General features: G+C 48.3%; 1 protein-coding gene across 3 annotated transcripts in view; it reads right to left on the bottom strand.

The window, feature by feature from the left end:
* ALOX12 (arachidonate 12-lipoxygenase, 12S type) overlaps window positions 1-22,511 on the bottom strand; it is a 158,788-nt gene extending 136,277 nt beyond the window's left edge. The window contains exons 1-2 of one of the 3 annotated variants that reach the window (XM_086945910.1): window positions 22,494-22,511; window positions 21,543-21,763 (exon numbers count right to left, since the gene is read on the bottom strand). In XM_086945910.1, the coding sequence (XP_086802036.1) occupies window positions 21,543-21,689 (147 nt within the window). In that variant the 5' untranslated portion in view covers window positions 21,690-21,763; window positions 22,494-22,511. Of the gene's footprint in view, window positions 1-21,542; window positions 21,764-21,928; window positions 22,409-22,493 lie in introns of those variants that run through there. The other 2 variants (XM_086945908.1, XM_086945909.1) reach the window with 2 other exon arrangements.
* Between the last annotated feature and the right edge of the window lie 1,117 nt (window positions 22,512-23,628).

Here is a 23,628-nt window from a genome sequence, read left to right as displayed (position 1 = left end):
CCAGCCGTAAGATGCATGGATTTAGTTGCTGCATAAGGCTTACATCATGGTTGCATTCTTTAGAGTATGTCTTTCATGTTTACCTATGACGTAATTGGGAATTACTTTATTTGATGTTTTTGTAAATGGCGCCAAACAGATTGATTAAGGTTTCCAGTAAGCCGAAACGCGTCTCTATTACCTCTGGGATTGAGGGTGACCCAAGGAAAAAAAAAAATAGATGCCGATTCCTGACTACCTCGAGTCCGTGCCTTCTTCCATGGGAGATTCTTGGGATGATTCTGTGGAGGCTGGATGAATATATACACACGCATATATACACACACTAATATACACATATATACACACACTAATATACAGTTGCCAGTAGGTAGTTAAAGTTAGGACCTATTTTCCATACGAAATCCGCAACATTCTATTTGGAATACCTTTGGCGCTGGTTCATAAATCTTTGCGGAATTTTCAAAACTAATGGCCAGCTCCGGTCCGCTCCTACCCTGAAAGTCTCGGGATCATTCTTGTAGCGGGGTCCGAGGAAAAAAGGGGGTTCCCAAAACGTGTTTTCCCCACGCAATTTTCCATAGGGACCTTTAGCCACAGCTACAGCCCGAACTGCTTAACAGAATTACACCAAATTTGGCAAAGAGGTAGTCCTTAGTTCAGACTCCTGCCTTTTGCTTAAATGGTGTAAATCCGTACAGTAGTTCCTGAGAAAATCACATTTAAAAGTACATATATATCTATGGCCGCGCAGGATCCGCGCATTCTAAGTGCACCCTGCCGTGCACAAGCTGTATTCTAATGGGCTGTTTACACTCCAAATCAGGAAGTGTTGGCAGCCATCTTGTGCCTATGTAGAACCAAGGCACAAGAAATCAGCAAAAGAAAGGCGAAAAACGCAAAAAGGGGGCAGGGTAGAAACACCCTGAACCCCTAGACCTGGTCAGGGGGTCCCAGAAGAACCCACAAAAAATGATTTAAAAAAAAACGCAAAATCCGTGCGGGCTCCCGCACTTCTTTGGTAATTGCCCCCGGGGGGGCCCAATCCCGGGGGCAATAGTTATGTAAAGTCCCTTGGGGCTATGTTTAATTATGTGCGGGGGGCTCTTAATCCCCCCAGCCACGGGGACCGCCACCCTCCAGGGCTTATTTCAATTATATGGGGGGCTCTCAGGCACCCCCAGCCCCAGGGACCGCCACCCCGGGGGCTTCTTAATATTCGTTGAGGGGGGCTCTCAGGCCCCCCTAGCCCCAGGGACCACCACCCCCGGGGCTTCTAGTTCTTTGTTGGTGGGGCTCACGGCTCCCCTGCGGCCGCCATCCCCCGGGGATTTCTTTTGTAAAAATATACACTGTGTGGGGGGGGGCTCAAGCCCCCCCACACGCCCTGGGGACGGCCACCTCTCCGGGGCACTAAATATTCAAATTGGGGGGTTTGTGATGGGCCCCCCAGCCCTGGGGACCACCACCCTCCGGCGCTTTTAAAATGTGAGGAGAGGGGCCGCGCGGACCCCCTCCTGGAGCCTTGTCGAAGCCCTGGGGACCGCCACCCCCCAGGGCCGGCTCCTGCAGTGTCCCGGGGTGCCCACCCCTGGGACACTGCCGTTTGCAATGACAGTACAAAAGGGGGTGGTGATGGACGGAGCATCTGAATCAATCAAACACTCACACCCAGTCAAAAGATCTGGGTTTAATCCATCACCGTTCTTTAGCCCACTCTGCCACCCCAGTTCAGACATGGCTATATGCAAATCAGTCTGACCCTGTGCCTCATGGGAACAGTCCAGCCCGAACTGCCAAGCCATGTCTTTTCTAGACCGGAATCAAGCATCCAAGGACCGGCTGGAATGCCAGAAACCGGTCCTCGGAAGCTTGTTTCCAGTCCAGGGAAGGCATGGCTTGACTGGGTGTGAGTGTTTGATTGGTTCAGATGCTCCGTCCATTACCACCCCCTTTTGCACCGCTTTTGGCCGCCATAAGTGTGGCAGGGTATGCTCAGACGTGAGTCCCTTGCTCACTTTGCCACTGGATTCAAGCAAGCCGGGCTGAAGACGGCTGGAATAACAGAAACCGGTACTCGGAAGCTTGTTTCCGGTCCAGGGAAGGCATGGCTTGGCAGTTCGGGCTGTACTGTTCCCATGAGGCACAGGCTCAGACTGATTTGCATATAGCCATGTCTGAACTGGGGTGGCAGAGTGGGCTAAAGAACAGGTGATGGATTAAACCCAGATCTTTTGACTGGGTGTGAGTGATTGGTTCAGATGCTCCGTCCATTACCACCCCCTTTTGTTTGCAATGACAGGGCGGGAGCCTCGCGGCTCCCACTCTGTCATTGCAAACTGCTTTGCTATTTGGAACAGAGAGCAGGAAACCTGCTCTCGTTTCATTTAGCAAAACAGATTGCTTTTCCACATGGGGAGCAGCATGTTAGCTGCTCCCCATGTGGAAGAGCAATGCTGGCTCCCGCAGGATGCGGGGAGCCGGCTGGCACCGTGGGGGGGATTGGGGACCCCCCCACGGAGTGGGCCAGCCACAGGGGATGGAGTCCCCGGGGCCATTAGTGGCCACACGGCCTCCCTCCCCAAAATTAATTAAAAAATAATAATAATTTAAAAAGGACCGGCCCGATGGATGGGGTCCCTGGGGCCATAAGTGGCCACAGGAGGGGGCAAGGAAGCCCCCCTCCAAATAAAAAATAAATAAATTAAAAAAGACCCATGCCCCGGGGGATGGGGTCCCCGGGGCAGATTATGGCCTCAGGAGGGGGGCCACGCGGCCCCCTTCCCAATGTTTTTATTATTTAAAAAAAAAATGGGGGCAGGCCCTGGGGGATGGGTTCCCCAAGTCCAAAAAATTAGAAAAAGAAGGGGGACTACACCGCCCCCCTTCTTAAAAAAAATGTATTAAAACGGGATCGCGGACGGGGGCCACTGCCCCTCATCGCACCACTCTGCAAACACGCCCCCTGGCGCGTTTGCAGAGGGGAAACAAATTCCCCTTGAATACTTGGGGTCCCTGGGGGCCAACTAACCCACAAGGTACCTCCAGTATGTGCCAGGGAGCTGCGTTGCAGAGAGGTGTTCTGAGGCCATGCCCCTTTTAACACCTCTCCAACGCAGCTCTGTGGCGCTTACTGGAGGTAGCTGGTGGGCTAGTTGCACCCCAGGGACCTTCAGTATTCAAGCAGAGTTAATCCCCCAACTTAAAACGCGCCACAGACGCGTTTGCACAGTGGTGAAGGGAGGGGGCGGGGCCTGAGTTCAAATGTGTGCAAACACGCCCTGTGGCCTGGTTTAAGTTGGGAAATTAATTCCTTGTTAATACTGAGGGTCTCTGGGGGCCAACTATCTCACCAGGTAACTCCAGTAAGCGCCACGGAGCTGCGTTGTAGAGTGTTGTAAAAAGGGGTGTGGCCTCTGATCACCTCTCTGCAACGCAGCCTCCTGGAGGTACCCGGGGGGCTAGTTGGCCCCCAGAGACCCACAGGATTGAGGAGGAATTAATTCTCTAACTTAAAACGTGCCACAGGGCGTGTTTGCAGACATATCACCTCAGGCCATGCCCCCTTCTTTCACCACTGTGCAAAGGTGCCCCGTGGCGCGTTTTAGGTTGTGGAATTAATTCTCTTTCAATACAGAGGGTACCTGAGGGCCAAATAGCCCAACAGGTATCTCCAGTATGCGCCAGGGAGCCGCGTTGCAGACAGGTGTTCAGAGGCCATGCCGCTTTTTACACCTCTCTGCAAAGCAGCTCTGTGGCGCTTACTGGAGGTACCTAGTGGGCTAGTTTGACCCTAGGGACCCTTAGGATTGAAGGGGACTTAATCTCTCAACTTATAACGGTGACAAGGCGCATTTACACAGTGGTGAAGGGAGGGGACGGGGCCTGACGTGATGTGTGCAAACACGCCCTGTGGAGCGTTTGAAGTTGGGGAAAAAAAATTCCACTTCAAACCTAAGAGCAGGTGGGCCAAGTAGCCCGCCAGGTGCTTCCATGAAGAGCCACTGCACTGGTTTGCTGAGAGATGGTGCAGGCTGTGCCCCTTTTTACATCTCTCTGCTACGCAGCTCTGTGGCGCTTACTGGATGTACTACGAATTCCGATTTACTCACCTGTTATCAGGAGAGGCCTCAGTGCTGCATCTTTGAGCCCAGTACTGATCCTAAAAAGTAATTCTAACCATACTTACCAGTAATTTAAATTTCCTTCCATAGCCTAACATTGACTGGTTTCACTTGTAAATTCTTCTAAGTGTGGAGTTTTGGAACTAAAATATTCACCTAAAATCATCCGAACAACGAATTCAGATTTACTCACCTGTTATCAGGAGATAACCCAGTGCTACATCTTTTAGCCCAGCACTGACCCTGAAAAGTAATTCTAACCGTACTTATCAGTAACTTGTATTTCCTTCCGTAGGAATCCATTGTCTGGTTTTCACCTGAAAAGTTTCTAAGTGGGGGAGGAGCCAAGATGGCGACCTGAGCGGACGTGTAGCCTCTCGGCACCGCCGGCCCTTGAGTCCCGCACCGAAATCCTGTTTGCCATCCTGAAGTTTCCTGGACCGAAATGTGCGGGACGCGGAGCTGGCTCTGACAGCGTTTCTCTGAGCTCTCCACCCGCCCGGCGACGGAAGATATCGGACGGATCGCCCCTCAGCCCGGAACCCCGCTCACAACACAGCGCCTTGCCGGACCTCGCGGGCTCCGAGGCGGCCGATCCGCCTACTGAGGAGGTGAACACTGGGAAGTGCTGTCTACACCGGGATACCGACCGACCGACGCCTGCCGCCAAGGAATTACCGCGTATTCACTGTGCAGCGCGAGGACAAGCGGGAGACGTTCATTGTTTACGGTTCCTTTGTCCGGAGCCGCCATGATGTTGTTTGGCTCCCAATGTTGCTCTGCCCGACGTCGGTGAGCCCCCCCTTTACTCTGCCTGCTTGACCGAACTGCAGCGGTTCCCTGCCTACACCGCAGACCGGGGGTGACACTGTACAATCCGGGGAGGACAATTGTTGATCGGTCGTGCCCTGCGACCCCCTTCCCCCCCAGCCTTCCAGTGGATCGAGGGCAAGATGGCGATGCCTGCTATTTTGCTATGTGGGGAAGGCTGCACGCCCTCACCATGGGACTGCGAGCTCATTTTCGTGCAGGGGGCCGGATCTCATTCATCCTCCGGGGATGCAGAGCTAAGGGACCCGCAGCCTGAATGGACTTACAAGGACGTGTTAACGATCCTGGGGGAACTACGATCGGAAATGATGCGTAACTACTACATATTGGGTGAGAAAATTGACGCACATGCCCAGGCTCTGTGTCGGGAGCAGGGGATCCGTCCCCAACAGTGTTTGGATTTGCATTTGCTACAGTCTACCAGCAAACCGCCGCCTCCGAATGCTATTGCCGAGGTTAATGTAGCTACTGCTGCTACTTGTAGCGACTCGCTGCCACCCACCAGGTCTGTTGCTGCAACATTGTCTCCCCTTTGTCCTGTGACTGACTATCTGCCTCGTTCAACATCTCCGCTGCTTTGGACACTAGAAGCCTGTCCTCTCGCCCCCTCATCTGCTCCCTCCTTGGGGACTTTGCTCTCCCTGTTGTGTAACTTTTGTCGCTTGGAAGAATCGGAAGGGTTTTTGACCGAGAGAGACACGCTTTTTGAGAACAGGCGACGCTCCTTCTGTGATTACGCACCTCCCCCCCTCCTCAAGGCGGCCATTTTCTCTCGTTCTCTTGGACTGCGCTGAACTATCAAGGAGGGTGGGTGAGAGGATAAGTCCCAGATCGGGCCAGGGCTAGGCGATTCCTTTGATAAATCGATACGCTGGCGGGTGGAGACTGTGAGGGACCCGATTTTGGTCTGTTTCATTAGCATATTTTGAATTGACTCTCCCTAATTGTCAAACTTTTGCCGAATCTATTTGTTGCTGATATTGGGGTGGGGAATGATTATTGGACCGGCGGTGTCCGAGCATACGTGTACCTGGCCCTCCTCCCGGCCTCTTCTTTAGTGGGAGTTATAGGATAGAATTTCTTTTCTTGCTCCCTATATCACTGGTTTATATTTCTTCTTTTTCTTTTTCTTTCTTCTTTCTGTTCTCTTCCTTCTCTTCTCTTGCTATATTTCGGGTTTATGGGGCGACAGACACTCTGCTGGGGGGGGGGGTAGGCCATAGCCTCTGCATGTGTGTAGGGTGGGGGGTTAAATTTCAGTTTCTGTTTTAGTTTCTATGGTGCCTATTTTTTGCTCTTCTTTTATGTTTTTCCTTTTTCATCTTGGCCCGTGTTTAGGCATACTGGGGATGGGTGGCGGCGGATATAAAGATGGGATGTTGGGACTGATACCCTGTAGCGTGATTATCTAGCTGCCATCCTGCCTGGTGGGGACTTGACTGTTGGGGTGTTGGATCGAGTGGAAAACTGTAGCTAATGTCAAGTCCCACCTGCATGGTCCTTGCTCTTCTATTTTATTATTTTTCATGATTGAGAAACAATACGATTTGAATTCAATAGCTGCACAGAAAATTTAAAATTAACCTTCATTGCTCCTGTGACACGGTATTGCGGCGCTCTCCAGTTTGATTTCTAAATATTTGCCGATGATATGACGTATTACTGTGTCGCCGTATTGCATGCACTGGTGCTTCATGAGTATTTGTGGCCGGCCGGATGGTTGTAGGCCCGTATTTGTTTTTTACTTGATGCACAATAAAGGTTTTCAAAAATTAAAAAAAAAAAAAAAAAAGTTTCTAAGTGTCTATTTTCACAAACTAAAAATATTCCTTACAAATCGCCTGTATGACTTAAACACATTCTTTCAACTGTTTACAGTAGAAGCACCAGTGCTGGATCCAGGATCCACCACCGAGTAAGAAAAAGTAACGATAACTCTACTTACCTGCTAAGTGAATTTCCTCCCATAGGATAACATTGGTGATTCTATGTGAAAACATTTCTAAGTGTCAACTTTTAAAATACAATAATATTCCTTAAAAATCCCTCCTGTAACCACAACGCTTTTACTCAACTGTTTACAGGAGATGTCCAAGGACTGAATCTAGGATCCAGCCCTGTGGTTAGAAAAGTAATCCATAAAGTAACTAATTGCATTTAACTAGAAATTCACTTTGAGGTCAATATTGCATTTTGATTGAAATTGAGTTGCCCATTGCAACAACTGTAACTACTGTACTTAAAAGTCTATTGCCTATTTGCAAAGTATTTAAACTAAAGTAATTCATTCTGAGAAAGTATATTTTGTAATGTATAGTGTAATTATAATGCAATTAAAAAATCTAAAAATAAATAGTTAAAAAAAATTTAGTAAATCAGTATCAAGAAAATAAATATAACAAGTAATACTTTTAAAAATTGACATTTACAAAACCTTTGTAATTCACTGAAAAAACATAGGTTTCAGATTGGTTATAGTTAGGAATTAGCATTTAAAAAACCTTTGAAATGCACTGAAAAAACCATAGGTTATAGGGGTGTTCTAGTTATCTGGGCATTTCACTCGTACAAAACCATTGGAATTCCTCTGTACCAACTATAACACGCGCACCCGCAATCCACTGCTGATGAGGTCACATATTACATCATTCATGACACGGTCAGTGACATCACTGATGACATCTCAAATGACATCACTGATGACATTATCCACGTGACAATCTGATACACCTCCTCATACAGTAGCATAACCTTTCAACACTCATAAAATATGGAGTATCATGTTTGAAACCATTAACACACCAATACAAGTTTCTAAAAACCCACTCAGTGATTCCTACATCTACACACACACACATCTAAACACTTACCTATAGATTCACTCATACATGCTAACAAAGATCAATAGAATACTATTAAATATACTTATACACCTCCATCAACATTACACACCAGCACACATCCTATTCACTTATGCAGGCATCCTACTCACTTATGCAAACAATTAATCATACTTACATTTACTAAGCTACACACTTATACAAACCCCACTTTATTTTTTCATATAGATAGTAGCTCATACTTTAGTGTGTTATAAAATGACTTACAATACAGTTTTCGATACAGTCACTCATACAATCACTGAGTTTTGTGTATACTTCTTTATATACAACTGTCACATACACTGTCTTTTCTATTTCTACTTTGTTGGACATGTATCATTGAGAAATATATTTACTCATCACCACACCCATAGAGAGATTCACTCACTCAAACATCTGTTTCCACATACAGTCTTCCCCTCATATACCTACTAAATCAACTATTTACACATCTTTGGACAGGCACACACCTCCCACCCAACCACACACACATTCACTATCCCATACAAATTCTCACATAACGAATATAGACTTTCACATAGCTAGTAACCAACTTAGGTAGTAGTTTACACACCAAGAGATAAAGTGATACAGATATTCACACAGTTTAAATCACTATCCCATATATTTAGTGAGACACTTTACATTAGTCACTTAGACAGTCAATCACAGTGCTACTAAATCCTCCACCCAGACACTTATACATACACTCAGTCTTTAATGCATATTGCTACATATATATAATACTTATTTAAATATCGAACCAAACAACATTCACTGGATGATGTAATCAGTGATGTCACTGACCATGTCATGAATGATGTAATATGGGACATCAGCAGTGAATTGCGGGCGTGCGAGTTATAGTTAGTACAACTAACTGTAACGGAGGAATTTCAATGGTTTTGTACGAGTGAAATGTCCAGCTAACTATAACACCCCTAAAACCTATGGTTTCTTTCAGTGAATTTCTAAGGTTTTTTAAATGCTAATTCCCAACTATAACATGTCTGAAGCCTCCTCCCCCTCCTTTCACATCTTAGTCGTTTTCGATGGTACCTTTTTTATCGAAACGTTTAGAAAGTCATACCGTGGATTTATAATTTTAGATTTTGGGCTTTGAAAGTGGCGGTTAATATCCCTGTTCTCTGAATGCCGTCGGTATACTTCACCCAATCTTTTGTTCCTCTTTACTTGGCGTTCCACCCATGGACTTTGTCTGCATAATGCATATCCCAGCATCCATCTTCTTGTGTACAGTGCGTTCTCACACTTTGGCACAGAGGTGGATCTGCAGTGCTCCTAGCTAGAGCCTAATAGAGAGGTGGTTTAAACTGAGATGCTAGTGTGCTTTAGGGGCATGCTCAGTAGTTTGGCTTGGATTGCTCCTGTTGACGCAGGATGAATGCTAATTTGCATATGGTTGGTTCCGGTCTGATGCGAGGTGGCATGGTGATCAAACAAGGTTAGAATGGGGTCTAGTATGTTAATTACCAGTGGCTGAGATTCATTTGAGCTTAAGCCTATTACTTTTTTTTGTTTCCTTGATCTACAAGAGGGTGATGCTATAGTGGTACAGACCTTTTGCCTTGATCCCTTGCACACTCCTATGATCGCCTTGCTGTAGGCTGGATCACAGTGAAAGACTCAGGCCACCCTCCCTGGCTCTGCTGAAGCTGCTGCACCCCCACACTATCACAGGATATTGCGGTGTGGTGGTATTTTGTAGGGTCTTCTCCGCAGGGGTTGTTAAAGCTATGTTCCCCATCCAGTAGGTCACAGTGCAGTGGTACAGTCCAGTTGGAGCTTGCCTCACAGGGCCTATTGAAGCTATGTTGTGCACACTCTGCTTAATGTGGTGGTACTCTGCTGTTGCTGGTCAGAGATGTGCAGTCAGATGCTGTTGAAGGTACCAGGCTCACACATCTTCTTTCACAGAAGTGGTGCCAACTAAACAGTTCTCCAGTGAAGCTCCTTTGACCTCAAAGCTCCAGACTAGGGGGTGCACTTCAATAGCTAAGGTCACTGACACCCTCATGGAGGCTGAAAGTGTTCCAGGGGGACTGCATTGGTAAACATAAGTACTCTTCTGGGGTCTGTTGGAACTGCTTTGCATGCACCCACATTTGTATTATCCCAGTTCATGTCCCTTGTGATTATAATCATGACATCTCTGCTGCTCACGATTTCCATTGAAGGCCTGATGTCCTGTTTTTTGGGGTTGCACACAAAATGGATATATTTCTCCGCCCCCGATAGCATTTCCTTGCCCTTGTACAGAAGCAGCACCTCAACATCAGCAGTGAAGCTGCCACCTTTACAGCGGAGTATCAGGCCTCTATGTAGGTGGGAATTAGGGCTGTACAGGGGTAGCACCGCAGTATCTGCGGAGGTGAGACTTTTGGCTGTACAGCAGTGACATCACAGCCTCTGGCCGTGGGACTGTACTGAGAGGACACCTAAGACTTTGTAGAGGTGGGAGCTTTTTCTGAAGTGTAGTAACATCTCATACTCTGCAAGGCTAGAGCCTTGACATGCTCCTCTAGAGTGACTCAGCCCATAGAGAGTTGGTATCTAGGCCTCTAAAAAGGTAGCTTTTCAGTTCATGTAGAGGGAGTATGTTGACCTTGCAAAAAGATCGAAAGTCAGGTACTGAGAATTACTGAACCCATGACATGCAGAGGTTAAACGAGGAGCGCGTGCGAAAAACTGCGTTAACTAAGTGACCTATCTATAGATGGAGCACTGGCCTGTTATGAAATGATCCTTGCGCATGCCAGGCTGATGCCGATAAATCTTCCTGCTCTCCCCTCTTAGCCCCTCCTCTTCCCATGTGCCCTGAGAACAGAGTAATGGTTTAACATTGCATTAATACACACTCATCCATCTGCCTTACACCGGGGCGCGCCCATCTATTACTACCTCAGGAGGAGCAGACCCGCAGACGGCTCAAGATCTGATCTGGCGCTTATTAAAATCCTCAAGTCTCAAGATTTCTTTATAGTGGTTTGTCTTCTTAGTGCACAGTAAGGTTAGGTGTGTTTTCACTGGTTTGAAAGAGTGCCACCTATGGTGAATAATGTCAATCAAGCATGGTCACTGATGATCTCAAGAATATTGAACTCTCTTCCTTCTGAAATCCGAACGAACTCCTCGATTGTCACATTCAGACAAGCATTGGCATAGCCAATAGGTCTCGCTATTTAGTTATGCAGCACAATATCCTTGGTGCAACAACATCAACTGTTGCATGGCTAAACACTTATAAGGTCCCAAAGGCGAGACTTATTGGCTATGCCAACGCTTGTTTAGTTTTCCTCCTCGCGCAAACTGACACTCACTTTCACTGGACCGGCACAGTCATGGCAGAGTCAGGATTTCAGATAATTAAAAAGGTCTGGGGTAGCCGAGGCAATGAGTATGCCACAGCCGCTCGCACCACCGCAGGCTTGCCTCGGTCTCTCTGAGGGTCACCCGGCCACACAAGCATTGGCGGCTGCTGACGCGCTGTTATGAGCCTGCTGCCGCCATGTAGCAGAGATAGCTGCTCGCCAATTTCGGCTCGCTAAGTACTCTGCGCAGTGTCTGTGTGCTAAGTGGTATAACCATGATCCCGCGACTAAGAGTCATTACCGCCACCGCCGGGCCCCGGCCGGACTGCTGCCTGCAGCTGTGAGAGTGCGTACCAGCCTAGGGGAAAGGTGCCTGCCGCCTCGGCGCCATCTCTGCTTGTCGCCTGCCCAGAGTAAGTGCAAGATGAATGATCACTTATACCCTCTGAACAAGGAACTATTGGTGCTTTTAATACAACGGATGACCCTGTGCTCATTTGTTTAGCCAGATTTATAGCGGCCGAGCAGCCAGGAAAGTGATTAGGTAAAGCTTTTTATTTTAGTTTCATCAGAGCAGAAGAAATTGAAGCAGAACTCCTGCTCAAATTTTTGGAAGTGGAGAGTCTGCACCTCGGATAGATTCAGTACCCCAACGAACGATGATGTCTGTATTCAAGCGAGGCATCCAATCTCGAAAACAGTCCTCATCCGCCTCCTTATCTCCCCCCGCCCGACTGAGAACAGAAACCGGCCCTGGCAAACTGTTCAGCCGCCCCCCCCCGGGGTGAGGGGGGAGTGCAGGTGAGCAATTTGCGAGTGCTGGTATCGGCCGATTTTGTTACAGGGGGCCGATATTGCCGACCCCCTGTAGTAACAAAAACAGCCCCAAGGGGCTCAAAACCAGCCTCCACCCTAGCGGCCCATTGGGGAAATGCCTGGTGCCTGCTACGGCCAGTCTAGCCCTGCCCGCACCCCCACGGCAGTCATGTTATTCTCTGTACTCCAGGTGATCAAGTGGCAGGCACACTGGGCCGGTTTTCACAACAGATAATCTGACCCTACTACAATAACTGACTGTTGAAATTTACAGAAACATCCTTTTGTTTGTAGTGGCACGGCGCTCACTTTCAATGAGAGTGGTGCAGATCTAAGTCTCTGTTTTGGTTAATAGTACGATCAGCTTAGAAGGGCACTAGATGCTTCAGTTTCTGGTTCTTTCCAGCAGTTTTAACATCTCCCAAGAGTGTCTTGTTGCTCAAATGGGTGTAATTGCTGGTATTCATATGTTTTCCTAGTCTTCATTGCTTGATTTTGCTTGCGAACAAGTGTCACTCGTAGTCTTTGGAATGTCACTTATGATACACTGAAATTATGAAAATGTCACACTTGGAAATCTCAAACCTTGGCAGCTAAGTCAACAGGACAGCTCAGGGAGTTGGAAGCGTTCTGCTTAAAGATGTAGCTGCAACATGGTGGTATCTGGAGAACACCAATCCTGGCAAGTCTGACTCAACCCACCATCATTCAAACCATGATTTCTCTTGCTTTTTTCTGCTTGGCACTGTAGGGAGATTTACATTTTTCTAAAACGTCATTTCCCCCTGTGCTTGAACACAGAGACATTTCCCTGTGTCCTAAAACAGGGTCTATTATAGGTTTGCCTTTTTTCAGTTTTGGTTCCAGACACTTTATGCATTTCTAAGTGTAATCAGTTTTAATTGTATTTAGAAAACAATGTTGGACAGTTATCAATGACCACTCCATTTTAATTACATTTAGAGAAATACCATCTCTTTAATCACTCATATTACGCTACAGTCAAATGATGCACCACCACATGTGCAGCATTATACTGTGTCCAAAATGGCAACACATTTTCTACAGATGCAGAAGTGCATCTGTATGCAGTACATGACATTGGAAGGATGGAAGGCTGGGGTGACCTCATGATTATAACTTGTGCCTTGCACATCACACAAGCTATCAGCAGCAAGCCTTCCACCTGCTGATATATCAAGATGGTACAAAAGGGGGTGGTGATGGACGGAGCATCTGAACCCATCAAACACTCACACCCAGTCAACAAATCTGGGTTTAATCCATCACCGTTCTTTAGCCCACTCTGCCACCCCAGTTCAAGCATTGCCATATGCAAATCAGTCTGACCCTGTGCCTCATGGGAACAGTCCAGCCCGAACTGCCAAGCCATGCCTTCCCTGGACTGGATTCAAGCTTCCTAGGACCGGTTTCTTGCATTACAGCTATAAGTGGGCCGGGTCTCACGGGGTCTGAGCACCGGCAGTTTTTTAAAGGGGGGCTTGAAACGGGTCTCTATCGGGCTCTGTTTTGTGCCCTGGCACAGGCGGTCTGTTTTTATACGGACTTCAGTGACAGCAGGCACATCGATGTGCGCGTGCTCACCCTGCTCACTTCTCACTAGTGGAGAAGTTACGGCATGACATCATGCCAGGTGAGCATTGTAGGGGAAGGGAAATCCTTTCAAGAGTCATTTTCTCTCTGGATTTTCCTTCTCTTTTTGAAACTCAGGAGCAGCGACATTGTCGTGGTGTCACCAGGGCTTTCAGTTGAAGCTTTTTCAATATCATACACAAGCCGTAGTTGCTGCTTATTTATCTTATGCAACTGACTAAGCCTATAGTCCTAACTTGTTGTACGTATGATGTTACTTCTATCATATATCTGGATGCAATGACAGAAAAAGCAAGATACAAGTCGGGCGGCACACTATGCTAATCATAGATTTTTGGCTTATGTGTCTTTCCAGCCACGCCCTTATTTACATTGTCCACGCCCCTTTAAGGGACCCCCCGTTTTTTTTTATCCCACTTAGTGCTGCGTTACATGAGAGAGCAGGACAGCACCCTATCGACTAAGATATGGGGCTGCTGCTCTTTTCCAAGCGCCGGTACACAATTAAGCTCCCTACCACCACACACAAGCCTTTGCACCATTGAACAAAGGGGAGAACATTTTGCCTAGAGTAGATTTTGTACTGGAAGGGCACCCTTGGCGCAAAGTGCTGTTATGTTTCTTTTAGTAAATTTTCCAGGGCAAAAAAAGGTTGCAGCTGGAAAATAAATAGTTTATCAAGACTCTGCGCCGGTTTGCCTCATTTTTTGAGACTTTGATCAGTCTGCCCCGAGTGTTAAGAAAAAAGCCCGGGTAACCTTGAACTGACAGCAGATTTATTTATTGAAAAGTTTTGTATAGCGCGAACAAGACCCATGGGTATCAGAGCGCTTTACATAGCAGTCCGATAAAGATTAACAAGATGATAGGCGTTAAACAACATAGATATGAGGTAGATAAATATATGGCTTTAGGGGGGCGCTTATGTAACTACATTCCAATCAAGCTAGTCATTTACAATACAAAGTACTATCAAGCATGAAATTATATCATTTGTCATTCTCGTCATACATATGAGGTAGGAGGTTATATGGTTTCATGATGTGAGATAAGTGTACGAGTTCACATTGGCATGAGGTAGCAGTTTGTATACAGTTTAATCACAAGTAATGGCGTGAGTCTCGAACCATCATTTATCTTTCATCTATTCACGTCGATCCTTCTCTTTCTGATGACGTAAGTGTTTTGTTTGAGGACAGAATTAGATCACATAATGATCCCTAAACTTTTCTATGTGAGGTATTTAACTGGGAGAGCAAGTGTGCATGAAACACTGATGGAGAAGAAATGAGAGGCTTGCAGCTTGCATGCAGCACTTGGATGACTGTTTATAGCTCACTGTGCTATATCAAAAGCATTGGCGCTTTGAGCTGCAAGTAATAATAGGATCTCTGTGACATGAGCAGCAAACCGCTGAGTTATCTGCAGAAAATGTAAATCTGATCTGCATGTTACACAATGTGCTTTGCAGCAGGAACATGAATCTTCTACACTTTATTTGTGATGAGTCACAAATGTGACTAGACAAATCACAGATCTCCCCAGTAAGTGCATCAACTACCGGAGTTCCTCTGTCGTTATTTTAATCCTCTGAAATATTCCGGGCACACAAACATCTCTGCAGGCTGCCCTTGTCTGGCCTCAGCCGGTCACACTGATGGCGGTGCCCCACAGCTGGCACTAGGAACAGAGAGGACTATTTATTTAGACCCAGGCTGGGAGATTTATTTGGGGAGCGCTGGCCTCTATAACCCTCCTCTCCGTGGCTACAGCCCTGTTCTTCAGACAAAGAACAAGAGCCGGCATTTTTCTCAGAAACGGGTAGTAACTCTAGCTACCAGAGCTGCACGCCTGACCCTGTGATGGCGGTTGCCTGGTGAACAAATTTGGTGTGTAGGATGCAGCGTACAGCACTGTTCCACCCCCAGAGGTTCTGGAGCAACCATAAGGGGGTAGCAGCAATCTGCCAGCATCAGGACCTAAAGTCAAATGCACCTGCCCCCTTTCCCCCTCAATCCCCCACCCCCCTACCCATGTATCCATGGTGGTTCGAATTAGCTGTATTAACCTCCCTTATAATACGTCCTTTATATTGCAAATGTTTAAAATGTTCCTAATTAGTTTAAACCGTATTTAAATACTCTTGCATAGGCACTTTTGGTAGGGCAACTCCTGGCACAAAAAGTGCTGCCCTGTTCTTACTGCTCATCATGTATAGAAATATTTCCAGCGCCCACTGCCTGAAACTAAACCCGGTAACACCATTTTTTCCACTTGGAAAAATAAAGAAATAATACTGCTACAGATTGTGCTGCATAAGCAGCATACTTTGCCTTTCCTAGCAGCATAAGTGTGTCGCATTATTTGGCCCTCTGCTTCTGCAAAATTCTCATTGACCTGCAGACACCATCTGCCATTCCTGGCTCTTCATCCAACAGAATGTTGAATTGTGTGGCATATAGTTTTAGTTGGAACGCGGTTTTATGAGGTCAAAATCCCAGCAAGCAAAGTGCTATTGGCTCCTGTGCGATAATTTGCCTAAAATGTTATGCATGCCATTAAGCTAAGTACTTGCCAGCTGAATTTTACATTTTTAGAAAGTCAACTAATTTATATAAAATACTGCTTGTTTACACATTGAACGAAAAGTAAATTCTGCTCGCATGTTTTGTGAGGGTTCACTCTTTCATTTACATCATGCAATAAAACAAGCCTTGACAATGCAAAGCCTATTGTTCTTTTGTGCAGTGGAAAGATTTATAACAAGCTTCAAATCATAGCAAAGGTACAACATGGGAAGTAACAGGGCAACCTTCCCGAAAACACAGAATAGGTAACAATTGTGTCACAGGTGGGACATCACACGTTTCACACATACAGAACTCAGATAGATAACACACTAAAGAGGGAGTAAGAGGAGTTAAAGGACTGCTATATGCTCTCCACGAACAGACAGGAACATACAAGAAGTACATGGATAAAACCGACAAACCATCAATGAAATTCATGTACTCACTTAGGAAGATTAATCCTCACTTAATTTGTTATGCTTCATCAATGGGTTCCACATGTAGTCCTGGGGATCAAAGAGTTCTACTCTACTCTGGTTGTAGTGTTTCCAAGTTATGGGTTCCCTAGTTTAGGTGGGATGATGTCCCTCAAGTCAACATTTATGCTCTCCTTTGTTAAACCCAGACCTAAAATTGTGTTTTGGTCCGCTAAAAATGTTTTTATTGGCGTCTCCCTTCTACAAGATTCAAAACAGGAGGGTTATGCAACAGACATTACTTCTCTTTTCTGTCACCATAGTTAGATTCTCAAATATTTCCTGTGTGTGGTCAGGTGCCTTCTTCAGGACTCGATGTCTGGGTATCTCACATCAACTGTTGTGAAACAGTCCCCGATTCAAAGGGCATGTTATGCAAGTGCATGTAATCGAGCATTTCATTTTTCATTTGATTGTGCAACATCTGTGGAAAGAGCCCTTCTTCATTGAAGAGGCGCATCTTGGGTAGAAACACTGTATGCTTCAGTCTATCGGAGGATGGACTCAGGTAAAGCAGCAAGAACAATTGATGGGCAGCATATTGATCAATTTCAAACATTCACCCAGTTCAGAGATCTGGGCCTAAATCTATCATTTTTTGCTCCCCATGCCATTCTACTTTAACCCCTTGCCTGCGGGGCTAATTCCCCCGCTGTGCTGGGTGGCGGGGGAGCACGTACAGCGCCCCGGTGCTCATGACAAGCTCAGCTCGTCATAAGCCACGGTGGCCGTGTGCTCATGACGAGCTGAGCTCGTTACGGCTATACCCGTTTCTGTAGAACGTTCAGCACAGCAGGGGAATTAGCCCCGCATGCGAGCGTTGCGGCTGTTATGCGAGCTCAGCTCATCATGAGCACACGGCCACCGTGGCTCATGATGAGCTGAGCTCATCATGAGCATGTGAGGGGTTAAACCAAGTGATATGCAAATCAGTTTTGACCTTGCTTCCCATGGGAACAGTCCTGCCCCAACTGCCAGGCCAGGACATCCCTGGACCAGAAACAAGCATCCTGGGACCAGTTTTGTGGTGTCACCCCTCATCAGCCAGGCTAGATTGACATCAGTGGCATGGAGAGCACAAGACTCAAGTCTGGGCATAACCATCCCATTCAGGGTGACAAAAGCAAAAAGAACAACTGCTGGACAGAATATTGAACAATGTCAAACATTTACCCCAGTACAGAGATCTCTGCCTAAATCAATCGTTTTTTTTCTTCCTATGCCATTCCAGTTTAAACCCAGCCATATGCAAACCTGTCTGGACCCTGCTCCCCATGGGAATAGTCCAGCCCGAACTGCCAGGCCAGGTTCTCCCCAGACCAGAAACAAGCATCCTGGGACCAGTTTCGGGGTTTCACCCCTGATCAGCCAGGCTAGCTGAACTGCAGTGGCATGGAGAGTAAAGCAGCAGCACAAGCTTTCCCCATCACACAAAACTTACAAACCAGGTAGGAGCAGTGCATGTTTTGCTTCCTCACAGAACAGGTACAGCATGGCAGTATTAAAAACAAGCTTCCCTCTCCCGCAGAAAACAGCAAGGGCAATCTTCCATTCCCCGCACAACAGATTCAGCAGAGCAGGTGCCAACTTCTTCAAAATGTTTGTGTCAATCGCATCCTCAGTGCTGCACCTGTGTGCCTGGTGGAAGCGTGCACTGATGGTTGGTGGTGTGTGTGCCTAGTGGAACCGTGCAATGACGGCTGGTGGTGTGTGTGTCTGGTGAAAGCGTGCACTGCGGCTGGTGGTGTGTGTGCTCGGTGGAAGACTGCACTGACTGCTGGGGGTGTGTGTGCCCAGTGGAAGCATGCACTGACGGCTAGGGGTGTGTGTGCCCGGTGAAAGCATGCACTGACGGCAGGGGGGGGTGTGTGCCCGGTGGAAGCATGCACTGACGGCTGGGGGTGTGTGTGCCCGGTGGAAGTGTGCACAGACGGCTGGGGGTGTGTGTCACCGGTGGAAGCGTGCACTGATGGCTGGGGGTGTGTGTCCCCGGTGGAAGCATGCACTGATGGCTGGTGGTGTGTGTGCCTGGTGGAAGCGTGCACGGACAGCTGGTGGTGTGTGTGCCTGGTGAAAGTGTGCACCGACGGCTGGTGGTGTGTGCCTGGTGGAAGCATGCAACGATGGCTGGTAGTCTGTGATGGCTGGTAGTGTGTGTGCCTGGTGAAAGTGTGCACTGACGGCTGGTGAAAGTGTGCCTGGTGGAATCGTGCACTGATAGCTGGTGGTGTGTGTGCCCCGTGGAAGCGTGTACTGAGGGCTGGTGGTGTGTGTGCCCGGTGGAAGCGTGTACTGACAGCTGGTGTTGTATGTTTCCAGTGGAAGCGTGCACTGACGTCTGGTGGTGTGTATGCCCGGTGGAAGCGTGCACTGATGGCTAGTGGTGTGTGTGCCCGGTGGAAGCATGCATTGATGGCTGGTGGTGTATGCCTGGTGGAAGCGTGCACTGACGGCTGGTGGTGTGTGCCTGGTGGAAGCATGCAACGACCGCTGGTAATCTGTGACAGCTGGTAGTGTGTGTGCATGGTGAAAGTGTGCACTGACGGATGGTGGTGTGTGTGCCTGGTGGAAGCGTGCACTGACGGATGGTGGTGTGTGTGTCTGGTGAAACGTGCACTGATGGCTGGTAGTGTGTGTGCCTGGTGGAAGCGTGAACTGACGGCTGGAGGTGTGTGTGCCTTGGGGAAGCATGGACTAACGGCTGGTGGTGTGTGTGCCTGGTGAATGCGTGCACTGACAGCTGGTGGTGGGTGTGACTGGTGGAAGCGTGCACTGACAACTGGCGGTGTGTGTGCCTGGTGGAAGCGTGCACTGACAACTGGCAGTGTGTGTGCCTGGTGGAATTGTGCACTGATGGCTGGTGGTGTGTGTGCATAGTGGAAGCGTGCACCTGGTGGAAGTGTGCACTGACGGCTGCTGGTGTGTGTGCCTGGTGGAAATGTGCACTGTCGGCTGGTGGTGTGTGTGTCTGGTGAAACGTGCACTGATGGCTGGTGGTGTGTGTGCCTGGTGGAAGCGTGAACTGACGGTTGGAGGTGTGTGTGCCTTGGGGAAGCATGCACTAACGACTAGTGGTGTGTGTGCCTGGTGGAAGCGTGCACTGACTGCTGGCAGTGTGTGTACCTGGTGGAAGCGTACTCTGATGGCTGGTGGCGTGTGCGCCTGGTGGAATTGTGCACTGATGGCTGGTGGTGTGTGTGCATAGTGGAAGCGTGCACCTGGTGGAAGTGTGCACTGATGGCTGGTGGTGTGTGTGCCTGGTGGAAGTGTGCACTGATGGCTGGTGGTATGTGTGCCTGGTGGAAGTGTGCACTGATGGCTGGTGGTATGTTTGCCTGGTGGAAGCATTCACCTGGTGGAAGAGTGCACTGGCGGCAGGTTGTGTTTGTGCCTGGTGAAAGCGTGCACTGACGGCTGGTGGTGTGTATGCCTGGTGTAAGAGTGCACTGACGGCTGGTGGTGTGTGTGCCTGGTGGAAGCGTGCACTGACGGCTGGTGGTGTGTGTGCCTGGTGGAAGCGTGCACTGACGGCTGGTGGTGTGTGTGTGCCTGGTGGAAGCATGCACTGACGGCTGGTGGTGTGTGTGTCTGGTGGAAGCGTGCAGTGACGACTGATGGTGTGTGTGCCTGGTGAAAGCGTGCAGTGACGACTGATGGTGTGTGTGCCTGGTGAAAGCGTGCAGTGACGACTGATGTGTATGCCTGGTGGAAGCAGGAGCATTCACAGTGATAGAAGACACAAATGAAACTGACGAAGAGGGAGGGGGGAGTGCGAGAAGACACAAATGAAACTGACGAAGAGGGAGGGGGGAGTGCGAGAAGAGGAGCATGATTCACAGCTAAAAGACACAAATGAGGCTGACCAGGACGAAGGGGAGAAAGGGAATGGGATAGTGCAAGCAGAGGTGCATGATTACAGCAGTAAAAACACAGATGGCAGCTGTGCACGTCCACAAGCTCGTGAACGCAAGCTGTAGGCCAGCAAAAGCCTCTGGAGGCACTTTTAAAATCCACTTACTGAATGTCTCAAAGAGACGGCGCATGCGCTGCCTCAGGCGAGACGTAAAAACGGGATTAACTATCTTTAACTACTAGGCCGCGGCGGTAATTCAGCCGTGGCGCTGGGGGGGGCTGCGCGGCGCCACCATGCTCGTGACGGAACCACTCCGTCACGAGCCGCGGTGGCGCTGTGCTTGTAACAGAATGGTTCCATCACGGCCTCGCCCGCTCAATAAAAAGCGCCGCGCAGGCGCGAAATCAGTGACAACAATCATGGCAGACCATGACGGCAGGCGCGGGGGCCGGGCCGTGACATAACCATTCCGTCACCAGCACAGCCCCACCGTGGCTCGTGATGGAATGGTTCCGTCATGAGCACGCAGGGGGTTAAATAATGGCATATGTCAACATACGTGTGTGATCTAATGCTAATATTTAGTGGATATAGTGTTAAATACTATTTGGCAGCTTAAATGGCGAAATCACGACAGACATCAAAGTATGAGTGCATGTCTATCAGTTAAATACATATGGAAATGTACCGTTTACTACGTATACACAACACACAAAATAAATGTGGATAAATACAGATACAATGGCTCAAAAATAAATATGGATAAATACAGACAGAAATAAAACCAGGAACCCTAATTACTAATGCTCCTATAGGTGAAACCTATGGCATTTGCCAATGCTTGTTTTTAGTAGGCAGAGTGAGATTTGCCCAGAATCACAGGATGCTGAGCCGAACCCGAGACTCGAACCTGGTTTCCCATTTCTAAAAACGGTAGCTATGGCCGTTACGCTACATCCTCTCCCTACCTTGAGCACCTAGTCGAGCCTCTTATCTCAACACCCCACTCCCACCTCGGTCCTGCTGGTCCCATGTGGTACTCACCGCCCCTCGGCAGAAGTCGAGTCCCGGCCTGTCCAGCAGGGTCCTCTCCGAGCGGCCGTGCTCCCCGATCAGAACCAGGTAGATGTAGTTATTGGTTCCAGAATATTCAGAGGTGCCAGTGCTGACTGTGACCCGGTACCAGAACATCCCGAAATCAACAGAGTCGACTCAGAAGCGACACCTTAGTCCAGTCTCAGAACTGAAAGCCAAGAACCCTGAACCTGTAAGCAGGACGAAGAGTTCAAAAGTTGAACCGGGAAACAAGGACAGACCAGAACCAGAAAAGGGGGGGGTCAGAAAAAACACCAGGAGTCTAGAACCGCCACCAGGAGACCAGAGCCAACCGCAGGGGCCCTGAACCCAAATAAAGCGCCTAGAATACAAACCAATGCTTCGAACAGATACTGTGAGCCTAGAACGACTTTAGAACCCCACAACAAGGACGGTCAGTAGGCAATCGCCTTCGATTCAGGAACTGCTGCTATCAAATAAAACAAATACGAAGCCAACAGAGATGGCAGAACCTGGTCCAGGAGATGAGAACCAGCGAAGAGCGTTAGTGAAGTCACAACAGCCGGAGCCCAGAACCGACACTAGGAGTTCAGAGCATGCACCACTCTTACAGAACCAGCACCCGAACTTCGGAACGGGCCTGCGAGCAACAGACACAAAATGAGCAGCAATTGCACAGAACAGCACAAGCACAAGGAAGTAAAGCCAGCACCAAAAGAATCGAGCGGGTCAGCGATTAGACAACGGATGAGCGGCAGCAGCCAAGACGCAGAATAAATACCAGACGAGCCAGCAAGACCAGAAGTGCTCAGGGAATTTAGGGGAAGCGAGAGCGGCAGACCAGCCCATCCGCGACACACCCACCAGAGACGGGCAACCACTCCCAGGACACCTTATCAGGGACTGACGCTCCCACCTCCCTCTCTCCCCAGCACAAACCTCCGGCTCCTTCCTGCGAGCGAGAATTCACCACAGCTGACCACCCTCCCCACAGCCCGCGGCAAACCGGATGGTGCAAAGCAAGTCTACGGCTAAGCTTTCCCAACAGGTCCTTAAACGTCATCTGTCAGTTGTTTTTCACGTAATTCAACCCTCCCTCCAAGTTCCTGGTTCCCAACTTGAGGGGGAAAAGAACATCTGAGGAAATAGGGCGCCCGGAGCCCAACTCTTAAGAATAAGCGGCGGCATCTTCTATTCAAACCACTTGCGAGCGACTTGTGAAAAGAAATTGCTGCGTACACAGCCTTTTTTAGCAACTGCACTATCGAGCACGGGAGTGGTCGTCTGCCAAGGTTGCATACTTTACTGATTCCGTCTTACGGCCGTTCCTTCCTCCTCTACTTCCTGTCTCTTTATTTCACCCTTGCAGGTTTGTTTTCTTCCCTACGTTCGCCCTTTGCCACCCCCCCCCCTTCCCATTTTTACACTTGCTGTTTTTTTCCGGTCTTTTTCCTCTTTCACATTTCACCCTTGCTCTCTTTTGATAATTAAAAATATGCCTCGGTCTCAAAAAACGAGTGACTGTGCCCCTCACCTACTGGCAGTACAAATTAAGGACGCCATACTGAATACCTCACAACAGGGTCAGAGCATCAGTGCAATGCTGGTTAGGGACAGGGTGGCAATTCTGGCATTTTTCGATTGGCTGTAAGTTAGGGAGCTGTTTATGGTCTGGCTTGACACTGGAGTTGTGCCAGACAATTGTTTGAGAATCACCAGGAGAGGGGATTTGGCTCCGCCCACATTTTGGGAGTCAAATGCAGGTTTTGATTGGGCAGACATTAGATGCTGCCACAAAAAAAGACGTGCTTGCTCTCCACACAGCTGTGAACAATGTGTTTATTATTCAGCTGCCTCAGCTTGAACTTTCAGGGGCATACACATTCCATGGTAATGCTATTAAAGTGTCTTAGATAACTAGATAATGTATTGCTTTTTTTTCTCTGTCTGCAGCACAGTTGGAAGTGGGGCAGTCATTGATTTTTTTTTTAATGTCTGGCTTGATAGTGCATTCACATGCCAGACTAATTGGTATTGCCAATACTTGTTTGAAACCTGCATGGTCTGCCATGCC

The sequence above is a fragment of the Lissotriton vulgaris genome, chromosome 12, assembly GCF_964263255.1.
Source record: "Lissotriton vulgaris chromosome 12, aLisVul1.2, whole genome shotgun sequence".
Taxonomy (NCBI): Eukaryota; Metazoa; Chordata; class Amphibia; order Caudata; family Salamandridae; genus Lissotriton; species Lissotriton vulgaris.
Note: the sequence above shows the minus strand (reverse complement) of the source record. Positions and strands in the feature narration are given on the sequence as shown.